This window comes from Miscanthus floridulus, chromosome 9 (assembly GCF_019320115.1).
Source record: "Miscanthus floridulus cultivar M001 chromosome 9, ASM1932011v1, whole genome shotgun sequence".
Taxonomy (NCBI): Eukaryota; Viridiplantae; Streptophyta; class Magnoliopsida; order Poales; family Poaceae; genus Miscanthus; species Miscanthus floridulus.
In genome coordinates, this window is record NC_089588.1 from 102,344,205 (window position 1) to 102,360,971 (window position 16,767).

Sequence of the window (16,767 nt, forward strand, 5' to 3'; positions counted from 1 at the left end):
ATTCGATCTACAATTCAAATTACAATTCGAGTCAACCTTCTTTCAAAGACTTGGTATTAGGCCAAGAGAAAATCAATGAAAATATCACTCAAAAGTTGAAGTACAATGATATAATGTTAGAGAACATCAACTCTCGAATAGAAAGTTTATCCTCTGTCGTCAAAAATCAATTAAGCTTCAACAAAATGATAGAAACTCGAATTTCACAAATAGTTGTCGTTTTTCCTATCGATCATTCACGGAAAACCCCGGGGCAACCCGAGAATTCCCTCAAAAATGTTAATACAGCTGCGGATCAATGAAGGAGGAGAGGTCTCGTCCGACGGACCAAAAATGTCGAACCCATGTCGAAGGTAAATCGGTAGTTATCATTAAAATTAAAAATATTCAAAATAAATATTTCTAAGATTTAAAAATTTGAATTTTTATGACAAAATAAAAATCTTTGAAACATTCTACAAAAATCATTTCCTTAATAAGAATAATTTATTATTACTAGTTATCATTTTTGCAATAATTATAAAAATTAAAAATTCAATAAAAATTTGTTGGAAAATAAAAAACGAGCAACCATTGGAGAGCTGGATGAAACCCCAACGGCTATAAGTTTGAAATGGTCGTTGGCCACTACCTGTCGAAGGCTAGGCCAGGCGGGCCCTCCACAGGGCGGGCGATCCCATGGGGTGGCCAGCCCCTGTAGGTGGCCGTTGGCCCTGCCGTTTGGATAGCGCGCAGGTGGTCTTTGCCTCTCCCCCCTCTCGGGTTTTCTCTCTATAAATACTTGAGGTGGCCAGGAGGGCTCCTCACCCCTCTCACACTCTCACATTTTTACTCTTGCACTCACTCACTTGCTCCCAAGTTTCTTTCAAACATCTTCCAACAAATTTTAGTGCAAGAAAGCTCTGCAAAAATTCCAAGCTCAAGCTAGTCTTCGGGTTCTCATTTTATATTTTATGCTAACCCTAACCCGCGGCCAAGTTTTTGCTTGTGGTTGTGTTGTTTTCTGCCATGGCTAGGTTCAGGAAGACCATCGCCGGTGCCATTAAGAAGATCATGGGATCAAGCTCAAAGCGCTCCCGTGGAAGCTCAAGCACGTGCTACACCAAGCATGAGGAAAGACCAATGCATGAAGATGAAGAGACTGTGCCAACGAAAGAGCAAGAACAAGAGCAAGAGAAAGGACAATCGATGGAGGAGGATGACACCCCACCTTGACTTGGAAAGAGGCCGGGAGATGGAAGCCTATAACCTCATCAAGAACCGCAAGTTCGACCACACGCAGTTGTACGACCCCGCGCTTCTTCAAGCCATAGGTATGGATGTTGAATTCACCTCTATTTGGAAAGCCATTGGTTGGGAGGATTTGATCCCCTTTGGGAACAAGGTTCTCCCAACCAAAGGCTTCCCAAATAGAGCTGAATTCAACATACATACCTATGGCTTTATTAACGGTAGTTAACAACCATTATAAACCATTAATATAACATGTATAAGGGCATAAATACAATCATCAACAAAGTTCTAGGGGTTTAAACTAATAAATTCCATGAGTTTTGGTGAATCTATATTTTTTTCAGGGTTTTTCTAGAAAGCCGTCAAGGTGGACCTAGATGTCAGACTTAATCATGCTTATCTACAACGAAAACAACACTAGAAAGGTTCCAGAAGACTCAAGAGGACAACACACCAAAGCAGAGTGTGAGGCGCCGCCACCTATAGGCCGGCCAGCCCATGGGGCCCACCGGTCAGCCCTACGTTGCTATGTCGGTTCTCTGGTGCCTCCTAGATTGCATCTACACTGTTTATTCAACTCGTTTTGATCCGAGGGCTCAAGATTGATACTTTGGCCTATATATACCAGCCCCTACCCCCTCCCTGAGGCATTGCAATGAAGTGAATTAAGAAGATAGAAACCCTAATCATCCTCAGAGCTCCACCATATTCTAGGGCATAGCTAGTTAGGCTAGGTCTAGAGGGAGGCAAGCAAATTTCGCTTGGATTCATGATCATGTCAAGAGCATGGTTTGGTATAATCTTTGTACCCCTCTCTTTTGTATCTCTCATTACTTTTATATGTTTGCTACAATTGTTATGAAAATATTATTCATATCATTTATGTTCCTAGTTATGATGTTCATAGTCTACTTTGATTATATAGTTAGTATAGCTAGATTATCCTTATATTTATGCATAAGTTTGTATAGCGCTCACTCTAAGGTACCATGGGTGACTGGTTGACATTGTGTAAGCGTGGTGCTTATACATTGTTTACCAGTAGATACAACCTATATTCTGGGTCATGTGGTAGAACGTGGATGTGACACTCCCATTGAGTCCTTTGTAGTCCACTCCCCGAATATAGGTATACAAGTAGGATCTAGTTACGAAGGAAGACAAGCTCTATTCTTAATCTTCCTTAGTAATATCCCTTATGTGTAGATATGAAGTTGATCTTAGCGATGACTATTAGGTGTGATTGCACTAATCAATGTATGCTTTGACTTATAATTAAGAATGACTTAGCAATTATTCCTCTAATATTCTACTTAACCATGCTAATGCCATAGAAAAGAGTACTCTGAGTGATCAATGATTAGTTATTATGCACTATTCATATATACATTTACCTCTTGACTTACCCCTATTGTGAGTAGAATATTGGTTATGGTTTACTTCTCCATCAATGACATAAGTTATCAATACATGTCCTTGCCAGACATTCCCTGTGGTAAAAATATAAATAACGATACCTGAAATACTCTCGGGTGAAGTGCTACAATGGTATATTATCCATACGCTTGCAGATCCCTTTCATATATATATATATATTCTCCCAAGTCACATAAAATAATAAAGAGCTACTTAGTATTATTCTAGTAGTAATGCTAAGTAGTACCAACAGGCATCTCTAGCATCATCACTAGGAATGACAACATGGTAAAGTAATGTTTAGAGATGTAGACATACATTAGGTGGCTACTAAAACAAGTGACAAGTTAATAAATACCAACGAGCATTTTTGGCGCCATTGTCGGGGAAGGTAGCTAGGCAAAGGAAGTATTGATAAACTTATACATATTGATGTGATCGAGATAACCATTGACCTCTGCTCAAACAGGCTTACCCTTATGTTGTCTACTTTTGTATCTTATGCAGGGTAATGTATGACCGATTTTGACCTTCTGACAAACTATGTTGACGATCTAGAAGCATTACTTAGGAGAACTAAGGCTAAACACAAGAAAGTTTTAGCTTTAGAGTCGGAAGATAACTAGATAAGGCAAAGCTTAACACCTAAATTTGAAGCTATGGCTGACAAGACTCTCTGTGAGTTCTCTACTCCAACTACGGCCAACATCCGTACTGGACCGGCGATCAATGTTGGAGACAATGGATTTGAGCTCAAGCAAGCTCTCATCAATATGGTGCAAGCAAGCCAGTTTTGTGGGAAGGCACATGAAGATGCGAGTGCTCATCTCCAACACTTTCTAGAGATCTGCAGCACGTTCACCATCAAAGGAGTTACCAAAGACACCATACTACTTCGCCTCTTCCCATTCTCACTCTTGGGTTAGGCGAAGCAATGGTTCTATGCCAACAAAGATAGAAATACTACATGGGATAACTGGTACATTGCCTTGCTAGCCAAGTTCTTTCCCACAGGCAAGACCAATGCTCTGCGTGGGAGAATCTCAAGTTTGGAGCAACAACATGATGAATCTATCCTTGAGGCATGGGAACACTTCCAATATTACATATTAGAATGTCCTCATCATGGGATACAGAATTGGCTACTCATATAGACCTTCTACCATGGGTTGACAATCAGTACCCGTAAGACTATGGATGCTGCTGCTGGAGGAGCTTTCCTGTCACTCACAGTCCCAGCTGCAACAGCTCTCGTGGAGAAGATGGCCTCCAACCAAGGCTGGAATGAAGAACGAGTTCAGACCCGCAAGACAAGTGGGGGTATGCATCAACTCAAGGAAGTAGACATGTTATCTGCCAAGATGGATCTGCTGATGAAGAAGCTTGAAGACCGAGCCAATGAGAAGCAATAAGTTATGCACATTCATCATTCCCACATGACATTTGAAGAGTGTGGAAACACTGGGCATTCAGGGAACAACTGCCCTGAAATTCATGAGGATGTGAATTTCATCAATAACAACTACTTTCGTCCTCAACAAAATCAAGGATGGAATCAGCAACAGAGACCAAACTACCAAGATAATTACCAAGGTAACCCTCAAGGTAATAATTTCAATAATTTCAATCAACCACCCTTGAGAGAATTAATTTCTTGCTAAGCTAAAATTATGGAGGGTTTATCTAGAAAACTAGCTTCTAATGATAGTGTTTTAGAAAATATAAATAATAGAATGGATAACCTCTCCTCTACCATTAAAAATCAGCATAGCTTTAATAAAATGATAGAATCACAAATAGCTCAGCTGGCTGCTGCTATTCCTTCGACTGACAAAGGTAAGATTGCAGGGCAACTAGAAGATCTAGAAACTACAAATCTTGTCAATATTCACAATGCAGCATATTACTATATACAACCATCGATGGTAAGGTGGATAGATTATACCTTGCAGGAAAAGAAGAGCGATCTAGGGAGACCTGTCATCACCATCGCCATTGGACCTCACATTTTCCAAGAACCTGTCTATGACTTTGGAGCAAGTGTCAACATTCTACCTAAGATAATTTATGATCAAATTAATGGAGATACTTTGTTGTACACAAACATGTGTTTGCAGCTTGCAGATCAGTCACTCTGCTACCCCAAGGGAGTTCTTGAAGACGTCATTGTTGGAGTAGGACAATCATATGTTCCCATAGATTTTGTGGTTTTGGAAATAGGTGGAGATGTAAGGGCACCCATTATCTTGGACCAACCTTTCCTAAGCACCGCAAAAGCCATCATCTATGCGGACAGTGCCAAGATCTGTTTCACAATCAAGGATAAAAAGGAGAAGTTTTCTTTTAAAAATGGTATCTTGCAATCTCCTGGGCATCCACAAACGCCATACCTGCCTGAAGAGACAATAGTGACCAAGAAGAAAAACAACTGGAGAAGAAGGAAGAACAAGGTTAGGCAGTCACCAGAGGAATCAGTTAACATGATCAACACACTTAGATCAGAGTATGACCACCTCCTCGCTTCACCATTCCTTCCTAAGAAGGATGATCCTGGTGTACCAACGATTGAGTGTACCATTGGACAAAGAATATTCCACAAGACCTTTTGTGACATTGGGTCGGGTGTTAACATAATGTCCAAGGTAACATATGAATATTTATTTTTTATGAACCTTTGTTCCCTATATATATGCAATTGTAGATGGTGGATCAATCAATCCGATTTCCGGAGGGAATAGGAAAGATGTTATGGTAAGAATACACGACCAATTTGCCCCTGCCGACTTTATGGTTCTGGACATGGGAGAAGAAGAAGATGATACACCCATCATCTTGGGAAGACCATTCCTTAACACTATCAATGCGATCATCTATGTAGGATCTAGACAAGTCCACTTCCAACTCCCTAGAGAGAAGTACACTACTATTTCAATAATTATACCACTTATGAATAGCCAAAGAAGTCCCGCTCAAGGAGGAGACGTCGATCATCCCAACACCAAATGAATCAACTCCCCAAGAATGGATAGGAGGAAGATGAAGAATCTGCGAAAGATGAACCTACTCCGCCTAAGTCAAGACCACAAACGAAGCAGGTGTGGAAAGAAAAGGTGGCAACATATAAGTCACCATCACTATAGGTGCAACCATCAAGGTCTTTATCTCGAGGACCGATAGATGCACCTAGAGAATAAAGGACTATCTCCAGTCAAGTCCTGTATGGAGGACTTAAAAATCCGAACCTTCGCCGGGAGGTAACATCGGCAGTTATTAGTATTTACTTTTCTGCATTGCATGAGTTATTTTTACTTTAGCATATTTACTTTTCTGCATTAGCATTGCATTTAGAAAAGAAAAATAAAAAGTTTTATCATTGCATTAAAATTCCTAAGCCCCATGTGAATAAATCTACGATGTAAATACCCATGGTAATATTAACTGTGGAGGCATAAAAATTAAAAATACCATGCATACATATTTTTCTGTTCTTCATATAAAAAATTAGAAAATCCAAAAAAATATATTAGGTAAATATCCTGCTAAAATTTTGCTAATACAAAACTATTTCTCAACCTCAAGAATAACTAATCTCCGGATGGCTGACCGCAAACCCCTTATCCTAATCTGTTTTGCAAGTTTTGGTATTCTTGTTGGTATTTTGCTGGATGATATGATCAAGAGCAAGTTCACCCAGTCAACTTCATCCCACTCCATCCATGGACGAAGAGAGGGGCATCCGCTAGCAAATCTGCTCTGAGAAGGATCACTCAACTTCAACATTCGACCACGACAACATCCAGCTCGGGGAAAAGCATCCCCCGTGTATCTAGCTAAGTATTTCTTTTCCTTTTAAGTTTGCTATATACTAGTTAAAAAAGATGCATAACTAAAAGAAAAATAAAAATTTATGTTTTTCTTATACATATATTAGTAAGGTGTGATCTAAAAAATGAAAACAAAAATAAAAAGTGCGTGTCTAGTTTTCTGTCGTAATTCCTTTCAAGTGCCTAGTTTCCAGCCTTGAATTCTTCCAAGTTTTGGATACGACTGTTTTGATATAAGAATTTACTCTGAACTTCAAACTCATGGGTAGCATATGCTTGATCTAAGTCTAGGTAATTCATGGATATGATATGAGAAAGTCTGAGCTGTTGTTTATCTTGTTCCAAGTGATACTAAAGTTCTAGAGATTTATCTTTTGAAAAACATAAAAATGCTACATGATGAGTTCCTGTTTGACAAAGCTTGAATTCCTACCAGAGCCATATATGCTGCTTGTTTTGCATTGAGTTTAGTCAAGCTTTATTGACCCTTGTGGGAGGTTTGTCATGCCCTTAAAATCAAGATCATGTACACACCACCCCCATATGCACTACTACTACCCTAGGGGTAGGCACAAAGACATGCCATTCCATTTAGATCCACCCAAAAAATGTTTCACTCCTATACTGGGGGTGAACATAAAAATATTCTTGATAGGATATCCACCAAATAAATGCTCCAAGTTCTTGTTGCTATCTCTCAAAAGTTTTGTTGCAAAAAAGAAGCATTGGGCTATGCAAAAGTTATTCAAAAAAAAGAAGAGAAGAAAAAAAGAGAGATGAGAAAAAAAATGGACAAGTGTGTGAGATATCTAAAACAATGGGTACTCAGATGCCTGTCTGAGAAAAAAAGATAGAGATGAATAAGATAGCCCATGTTTTCTTGCAAAGTTATTTCTAAGTTTCAAATGAGTGATATGTTTTCAAGGAGCATACTAGAATTAGGTTAGCCACCATATATATTCACCATACATCCACACACATGCACATCTTGATTTGATTGTATGACTCAACTCTCTTTGGATCCGAGGTTTGACTTTATAATATATGAATTGCAAGTATGCTCTTTCATCCTTTCTTCCCTCCTATATGCTCCACATAAGCCTTAGTTGTAGGAAGAGAAAGGTATAACATCATTTTTGCCTCGGTGAGGATCCACAAATACCACATATATTGAGAGACTCAAGAGTGTCATACAAAGGAAGGTCTGAGTTTTATTTTGAAAACCTATAAAAACTCTAAAATAATGGTTGAGCAAAGAACTTGAGACATAGTGCTTGACTTGATCATTCTGTCTTTCAATTGCTCAAGACCCAAGTGAAAGCTAAGAAGCCCCATGGTTGGAGGTAATATGGGTAAGTTTGAAAGTCAGATCGGTTTATTCTAATCCAGAGGAGAATTTGTGTTTGAACGCATGTACTTTTGAGGAGTGAAAGCATCGATGCAACTCCTGATCCATTTACTGAGTTTAGCTTTGCTAAGGAACTAGCAAAGGTTAAGCTTGAGGGAGTTTATTGATGGTAGTCAACAACCATTATAAATAGCCAATATAATATATATAAGGGCATAAATATAATCATCAATGAAGGTCTAAGGGTTTAAACTAACAAATTCCATGAGTTTTGATGAATCTGTATTTTCTATAGGGTTTATCTAGAAAACCATCAAGGTGGACCTAGATGTCAGACTTCATCGCGCTTATCCATATCAAAAACAACCCCAGAAGGTTCTAGAAGACTCAAGAGGACACCACACCAAAGCAGAGGGCAAGGCCTATATATACCAGCCCCTACCCCCTCCCTAAGGCATTGCATTGAAGTCAATTGAGAAGATAGAAACCATAATCATCCTCAGAGCTCCACCATATTCTAGGGCATTGTAGCAGAACCATTCAATTTATAAGAGCACAAGTATAACGGCAGCCTGCAAGCGATCGCACTGTCATACTTGAGCCCATATAAACCTAGTAGTCCGTTGAGTACCACGAAGGGTCTCGATTCAACCAACATACAACCAAGATCGTACATGATTCAACATACATGTCACATGTTATAGAAAGTTCACAAATACAACTTCATACATCAGAGTACGATTAAAAGTTATTACAAACCAAGTTCAGGTAAAATAGTAACAAAAGCAATTAAAGTTTGAAACCAACATCTGCGTCGTTGTTCAAATACTGTGCTAGCTCCTGATCACATTTCCACAAAAGCATAAGAGAGTGATTAACAAGAGATGCCTTGCCTAGGGCCCTACTCCTCGTCCATGGTAGGATAGAAGCAGTTCTTACAGTAGCCAAGATACATTGTATTATCTACAACAAGTGGGAAATAAACCCTGAGTACGAGAAGGTACTCAGCTAGACTCACCTATCATAAATCAAAAATAAAGTGACTCCAAGGATCATGCAAGGCTTTATAAGTGGAGCTAGCTTGACAACATTTTGCATAAAAAGTGACTAATTAGTTGTACATTTATAATTCGGTTATCAAGTTAATTATAGCTATTCATCTCTAGATTAGCAACTAACCTATGCCAAACATGTGGTGTATCATTTAGTAGCATACAATAGTAACCATAGCTGGTGTAGTAATTCCTTGTTCATCATAACCATCATTCCATAATACAGTTACCACGATGTTGGGGCTAGCTAAGTTTCTCACTATCCGGGAGAGATAGTGATTCGAATCGATTTCAACTAGTAGGGAATTTATTCCTAACACAAACCCAGGCAGACCAGATCAACGGTCACCTTAGGTCACCTTTGGTACAACTCAGGTACACATTTCGCGGGTCCGACGAGCGCCACACAATCAGGAACAACCAGCTGCCAGGACAATCAGGACTACCCTACCCTTGGGCTCACGTCTGACTCCCCGCACATCCTCACTACCATCCAGAGTGCGCACTCTAATAGAACAGGGCTCGGCCTGAGTTGAGCTACTCGGCTTCACGGTCGGAACGAGTTATCTAGCCAGCTAAGTGAGAGGCATGCGTTCACCATAAGAAATCCTTATTTCTATGACAAAAATCCTCATGACGGGGCAAAATTTTGTCATATAATGTATCATAATACAACGCAAAAGTTTCTAGCGTCATAAAATCAGGACAGCCAGAACTATTTATGATGATACTCTTTGTTTTGTCACATAAAGGTACCAAGTGTCATCACAAAATGTAAGTAGCCAGGAGGCGATTGACGGTGGCATTTTTATGACAATATGTGTTATTTTTATGTGACGGCTATGGAGCACCACTGTTTGTTATTTCAAACATGACAGCCCAACGCGGGAGAGTGATATGGCATGGGCAACATTGGGCTCAGAGCTAGGCCTCGGCCCAGGTGAAAAGGAAGAGGGGCACGGGTGGAGGGAGACAGGCCGTGCCCGAAAAGAGTTGGGCCGAGAGATGTTTTTTTCTTTTTCCTTTCTTTTTTTTCTTTTTAATTTGTAAATTCATTTTGAGTTCAAATTCAAGAGCTTTAAATTGTTCAAACAAATTCTTATGAAGAAATGACCAACACCAAATTTTAGATCTCAATGAGTTGTACAACTTTGTTGTTGCTCACTTTTTCATTTGAAATCATTTTACTATGTCAAAATTCTATTCGAATTTATCAAATTTTAAAACTCAAATTTAAAATTACCCAAACGAATTTGGATGAAGAAATGACCAATATCAAAATTGTAGGTCTCAATGAGATCTACAACTTTATTGATTATAACTTTTTCATTTGAAATCATGTACTCTCCCAAAATTCTGTTCAAAGTTCTTATATACCGAAGTTCTCACAAATCATATGAACAAGTGCAGTTTTTCTTTTTAATCTCAGGCTAAAACTTGTAACTAGTCTTTCTCCCTCGTACTAACTTCCAATTTAATGATCTTTTTTTCTAAAATTTTCTAAAATCACGCTCTATCAACTTATTGTGTTCTTACAACTATTATTTTTGTCATTTTTTCATGTGACTTTGTTCTATCAATTCAAATTTTGAATTTCAAAAAATAGCAACTTCAAACAACATTTTGAAGTAGAAAATCATTTCAGCTGAAAAGATGGTGAACATAAAAGTTGTAGAACTCATCGAGATCTACAACTTTTATTTTGGTTATTTCTTCGTCTGACAAAGAGATAGTAACATTGTTCACAAATTACACATATCTCTCTTATAGTTTATGAAACTATAAGACAGATATGTGAAATTTGTGAACAATGTTACTATCACTTTGTTGGATGAACAAATGACCAAAATAAAAGTTGTAGATCTTGATCAGTTCTACAACTTTGTTGTCGATGACTTTTTCATTTGAAATTACTTCGTACCCCAAAATTTTGTTCGAAGTTCTAATATTTTAAAATTCAAAATTTAAACTATCCAAACAAAGTTATATGGAAAAATGACCAAAACAAAAGTGGTAGATCTCGATGCGTTATACAACTTTGTTGTAGGTATTTTTTCCATTTGAAAACATTTATTACCCCCAAATTATGTTCAAAGTTCTCGCCTTTTGAAATTTAAAATTTAAATTCTTTAAACAAAGTTGGATGGGGAAATGACCAAAATAGAAGTCATAGATCTCGATGATTTCTATAACTTTGCTAGTCATGACTTTTTCAGCTGAAATCATTTCGGGTTTCAAAATCTGGTTTGAAGTTGTAATTTTTTGAATTTCAAAAAATGACAACTTCAAACTAGATTTTGAAACCCAAAATTGTTTCAGCTGAAAATGTCATGAAAATAAAAGTTGTAGAACTCATCAAGATCTACAACTTTTATTTTGGTCATTTATTCATCCGACAAAGTGATAGTAACATTGTTCACAAATTTTACATATCTCTTTTGTAGTTTCATAAATTATAAGAGAGAGATGTAAAATTTGTGAACGATGTTAATATAACTTTGACGGATGAACAAATAACCAGTATAAAAGTTGTAGATCTTGATGAGTTGTACAACTTTGTTGTTGCTCTCTTTTTCAGCTGAGATTATTTGTTATTTCAAAATCTTGTTTGAAGTTGTCATTTTTTGAAATTTAAAATTTGAATTATTGAAATAAAGTTCGATGGAGAAATGACCAAAATAAAAGTTGTAGATCTCGATGAGTTCTAGAACTTTGTAGTTGACAACTTTTTCATTTGAAATCATTTTGTCACGAAAAACTACGTTTGAATTTGTCAAATTTGAAATTTGAATTTTTCAAACGACCTCGGATGGAGAAATAACCTAGATAAAAGTTGCATATCTCAAAACGTTATACAACTTTGTAGTTGATAACTTTTTGATTTGAAATCATCTTGTCAACGAAAACTGTGTTTAAATTTTTCAAATTTGAAATTCAAATTTTGTAAAAGGTCTCGGATGGAGAAACTCCAAAAACAAAAGTTGTAGATGTTGAAAAGTTATACAACTTTGTAATTGATAATTTTTTTATTTAAATTTGTTTAGTGTCTCAAATACTCAATTTAACCTGACCCGTGAAACCTAGACTCTGTTTCAGTGTTTCTTCTCAAAATTCCAAATCAGCGCCGCCGCCTAATGTTTCATCTCTCCCGCCGACAAGCTCATCACCCTCCCTTCCTCCATCCCAACTCCAAATTTTCAATCCAGTCTGCCCCGTTTCCCTCCTAGCCCGCTTTTCCCTTCTTGACATCGACAAAATCGTCCTCATCTCCTCTATTTTCTCTCAATGCCCCCAAAATCCACCTGCGTCACGACTGAAGCTGCGCCGCCTCTCCAAACCCTACCCACGGTCTCCCACCTCCTCGCGCCCCCTCTCGGCCAGCGGCGCAGGCATGCGACCCTCTCCCTCTTGGCTGGCGGCGTAGGCGCACGGCCCTGTCCGTCTCCCAGGCGGCGGCGCCGGCAGCCCGTGCGGGCCTTCCTCCTTGATCTGTCGCAGTTCACCAGCGTCTGATTCAACAAGGTCTGGTGGCTTTGACCTCTCCCTCTACTTGCAAGTCCTTGCACTCGAGTTCAAGAAGCTCACCATCCCGTATCTTTCCTACACCATGGTGAGCATTGCAAGTTCCAACGTCTAGGGTTCGCAGCACGCCGCCAATCCTCCGTGGTGCAGACTCGCCCGGCCTCCACGACTCCCCGGCGGCGTGGACTCGCTCAGCCCCCACGACTCCTCGGTGGCCTGGACACGACCAGTACCAGTGACTCCCTAGCGGCATGGATTCGCCTAGCCCTACAGACTTGCAGCTCCTCAGGCGAGCGCACCTCAGAGATGCAGCCAAGAACTAGGTCACCATGAGCCCTGAGCTGAGCGCCTGCGACCAGGTACCCTCGATTCCAATCAGTGCTAGATGTTTTTTGTTTTTGCGTTGTAGCATTGAATCCTATTGCACGTTGCAGTGTCTTTGGATGCTGCAGTTCAGTTCAGGCACAACGGATTATGAGTAGTATGAGCATTGGAACAATGGGATGCACAGATGTTGATGTTGAAAGATGAATGATCCTTTGTAAAAAGCAATGATGCCCCTAATGTTATTTATGCAGTCCAGTTTCCACAATAGCTAATTGATATGCCTTTTATTTATGCAGGATTATCTCTCTGATGGACCCTAGTAGGAGTTGGTCATCTCGTTGGTTGAGAATTGGTGCTTTGCTCAAAAGGTAATTTGCTCGACCAATATCTCCCGTGCTACTACTCTGAATGGAAGGATATATGTTCCTTCTAGATAACACTAAAGCACTTGTTAAAAAAAAGACTAGCACTAAACCAGATGAAAGAACCTAAATTAGGTGACACTGAATCATGCCACAAAAATAGATAGCACTGAGCTGCTGATCAGAACAGAACTGCAGCTTCACATCCTGTGGTGTGTTTTGTGCATCTTGTCTCCATCTGAAAATAATATCTGCGGTTGGAGGGGACATAACTGCTGATTGCACTTCTATTCTATACATGTGTTATATTGAACCACAATTATTATTTTTAGCTCTGTTTTCTGCATGAGCAGGAGCTCACCGTGTCCTCCCTGATTTGTCTTTGTACAGCAACATCAGTTCAGTCTGAGAAATGCTCATGCCCACAAGTCCTCATTAAAATTAAGCATCACAAGTCAGGGGCTAGTCCAATTTCCTTTTAGCCTGCAAAGCAATTCCCACATAAATTCTATATATGTAGTTTTGTATTAATTTGATTAATATGCACGCAACTGGGATTAGCTTCAACCGATGTGTAGCATTAGCTTTAAAAGATCTTGGATTGCAATTACTTCTAATTGCACTAGCACACTGCTTCGAGTCAGAATTTATCATGATCAGTTTTGCATTCATGCACAGATTGGGGATATAAGTAAAAAAAGAAAAGGAGCAGAGGAACAGAGCATATGCTCTGCCTTGATGTGTTATAAACATTTTTGCTAGGTTTGCTTCCTGTGGTTACAACATTTGAGCATGTTTGTTACACATATACTACTAGCTAAAAATACAAAAAAAATCAACTATTTGAGCATGTTTGTCTTCAAATTATCTTGTGCAAGTACTTCTTTAGGGACCAGCACCGATAGGCTCCTTTTGTTACAGGTCATGGCTGATACCTTTAAGGGGAATTGCAAAGAAAATAAGATACACAACTCCTGCCGCTAATTGCCAAATAAGTGAACTGATTATAGAAGCACGGAGGGAATGCCCAAACTGCAGTTATGTTATTGATAACAGTGATGTGAGTATATTTATTCTATTTAGGTTGTTGGAGAATAGGCATTTGGCTTTTAGATCATATTCAGTTGTAGATGTTACATATATGAGCAAGTTTTTCCTACATTTCAAATTCTGCAGGTTGCCATGCAGTGGCCTGGGCTGCCTGCTGGAGTCAAGTTTGATCCTTCTGAATTGGAGTTGCTTGAACATTTGGAACAAAAAGTTGGCCTCGGAGATTCAAGACCACATGTGCTCATTGATGAATTCATTCCAACTATAGACAATGATGAGGGAATCTTCTATCTCTTGGCACTTCCATTCATGGTATTAGGAAAATCCTTTATGCTATCTCTTGGTACCTACAAGCAATTGTCTTCTGTCTTATTCTCTGGAATGTATATGGATGATGGCTTGGCTGATATGTATGAGCTGTGATGAGAATGCTGAAACATCTGTGTGACATTCGTCATTGAATTAATACATATGGTAATTCCACATTTATCACAATGTAAATGTCACAAGATCTACCCTATCATCACAATAACTAGTCTAAATTAGGGCTCCTAGCGTACAATTTGTGATGGTTCATGTACTAGGTGACAAGTTGACCAACCAATATGTGACAGTTATTGTCGTCATTAAATGACAATAATATATAACAACACATCAAAACCATCACAAAAGGTCATCACATTTTGTGACGGCTTTCTATATTATCGTCACAAGGTACATTTTGTGACAGTCGTTATATGACGACCGGCATGACGCTGCTTTTTCGTCATAAGATTCTTTTTATGACAAATCCTGTATTTACCATGACATTTTTAGTTTGTCATACAAACCTAGATTTTTTGTAGTGGTTCAATATCGACAGAAGTGCCAACAACGGTACGGTCCTTAATCGGCACAGACGGAATCACATGAGTCAACCTACACATAGACTCTGCCCAGCCTCCAGTTGCATTATCCCATGGTTCTTTTTTTCATGATAGCAAATATAGCCAACCGTGCTCCGATGTCCACATATATCTCGCAGGTGATAGGAAATCACCTGACTTCTACCGGTCTAAGCATGGCTAAGCACATATTCGATCCTGGACCTATACAGGGTTAGAGTTATATATCAAGACAATGTAGTTCTATGCATCAAGGGTTTCTAATTAATTCTTATAATCTAATGCATCAAACATAAAGGACTCAAGTGATAGTTTGTAAAATATGGGAGGCTTAAAATGCTCTGGGGCTTGCCATTGATAACAGAAGTTGTCCTATGGTCTAGGCACTTGGTTAAGTCTTCAAGAGTTTGCTCCTCTCCTTCTGGAGCTATGGGCTGAGGTGCCTCCTATTGTTCCTCTGGCTCTTCGTCGAATTCCAAAAGAGTTATCCCCTCGGACGATCCTATATGCATGGGCAGGAAATAAGATATCATGGATACATATATAATGACATGTATAATATGATATGATCGGATGAATGCATCCTCATAAGTGCTCTCAATAGCATTACATTAAGGTGATAACAAGTTATAGTTTCTTTTACTGAGTAGGTGTACATCTCTTCTCTAGTAATTAAACAAATTCTCACCAAAGCAATTTTCTGGACTGCAAGACAACAGCCAATTGTTTTGACCATAACTAGAGTTATACATATCTAAATAATATGGTTGTGGACTTTCTGGAAAGCTTATGAAATTGCCTACAACTTTATTTTAATCATCTTAAGGTGATTCATTAGTTATCTAGGTCAAACAATTTAATCTTTCTGAACTATTCAGAGAACAAGTCATTTCTGATAGCAGAATTCTAACAGCTATAATTCTTAAACCATTAGGCCTATGACTATTAAAATTTAACACAAGGTAGATGAGTAATTTATCTACAACTTTTTTATTAATAAGTTCGACAAAAAAGATCATTATCATCATGAATTTACCACCACAACAGAAACTATACATGCATCCATCTAGTTGAATTATACAGCAATAATTAACTAGCTATCTATAACCAATTACTTCTAAGCCTAACTAATAGCATCCATAGATTATATGCATCACAAACACTATAGAAAACATCATGGTTAAGTCTAACTAATTTATTTGTATTCATTTATTAATTTCCTTATATAATAAGTTGATTTAAAGGATAAATATTTCTAGTGCTTAATAAATTCTGAGAAAATTATAGTAGTCTACAAATGCCCTAATAGTCTACTATATAATTTTCATGCCATTTGGATAAGTATAGCCTCCTCTAATAAAATGACAAGTTACATATGCTTATTTTAGCAAAAATAGTTTAGCCTAGTGAAAAGTGTCAAGCAATAGATTTAATATTTTTCATACTTTTCTCCTAGCATAGGAATACTATGTAAAAATTTGCATGATCATATGTTATGTATTTTTACCCCATTTAATTTCACTAGAAACTAGCAATTAATCAAGATTAAATAGGAAGATCATATTACAAGTATGCCTACTATAGGTTTAGTATTTTTCCTAGCTAGAGCAAGGCAACACAAAACTAGCAAAATTTGAATCACAATTTTATCACCTCCCTAGCTCAAGTTATGCAATTTACAAGATATAAACATATTTAAAAGCACTTAATTTGCTCAATTTAATTCTCCTAGAAAAATACTCTAAGTAG

The 16,767-nt window shown here is 38.2% G+C and overlaps 1 protein-coding gene and 1 non-coding gene across 2 annotated transcripts; one reads left to right on the plus strand and one right to left on the minus strand.

Moving 5' to 3' along the window:
- Positions 1–3,672: 3,672 nt before the first annotated feature.
- On the minus strand, positions 3,673–3,781 carry LOC136484445 (small nucleolar RNA R71). The gene has a single exon (XR_010765965.1). It is a non-coding gene; the product is annotated as a small nucleolar RNA R71 (small nucleolar RNA).
- A 9,115-nt stretch (positions 3,782–12,896) lies between these two features.
- Positions 12,897–14,557, plus strand: LOC136480439 (SUPPRESSOR OF GAMMA RESPONSE 1-like). Its single transcript, XM_066477977.1, has 4 exons — positions 12,897–12,936; positions 13,019–13,090; positions 14,006–14,144; positions 14,261–14,557. The coding sequence occupies exons 1-4, from the start codon at positions 12,923–12,925 to the stop codon at positions 14,555–14,557; spliced, it is 522 nt and encodes a 173-aa protein (XP_066334074.1). The 5' UTR covers positions 12,897–12,922.
- Positions 14,558–16,767: the final 2,210 nt, after the last annotated feature.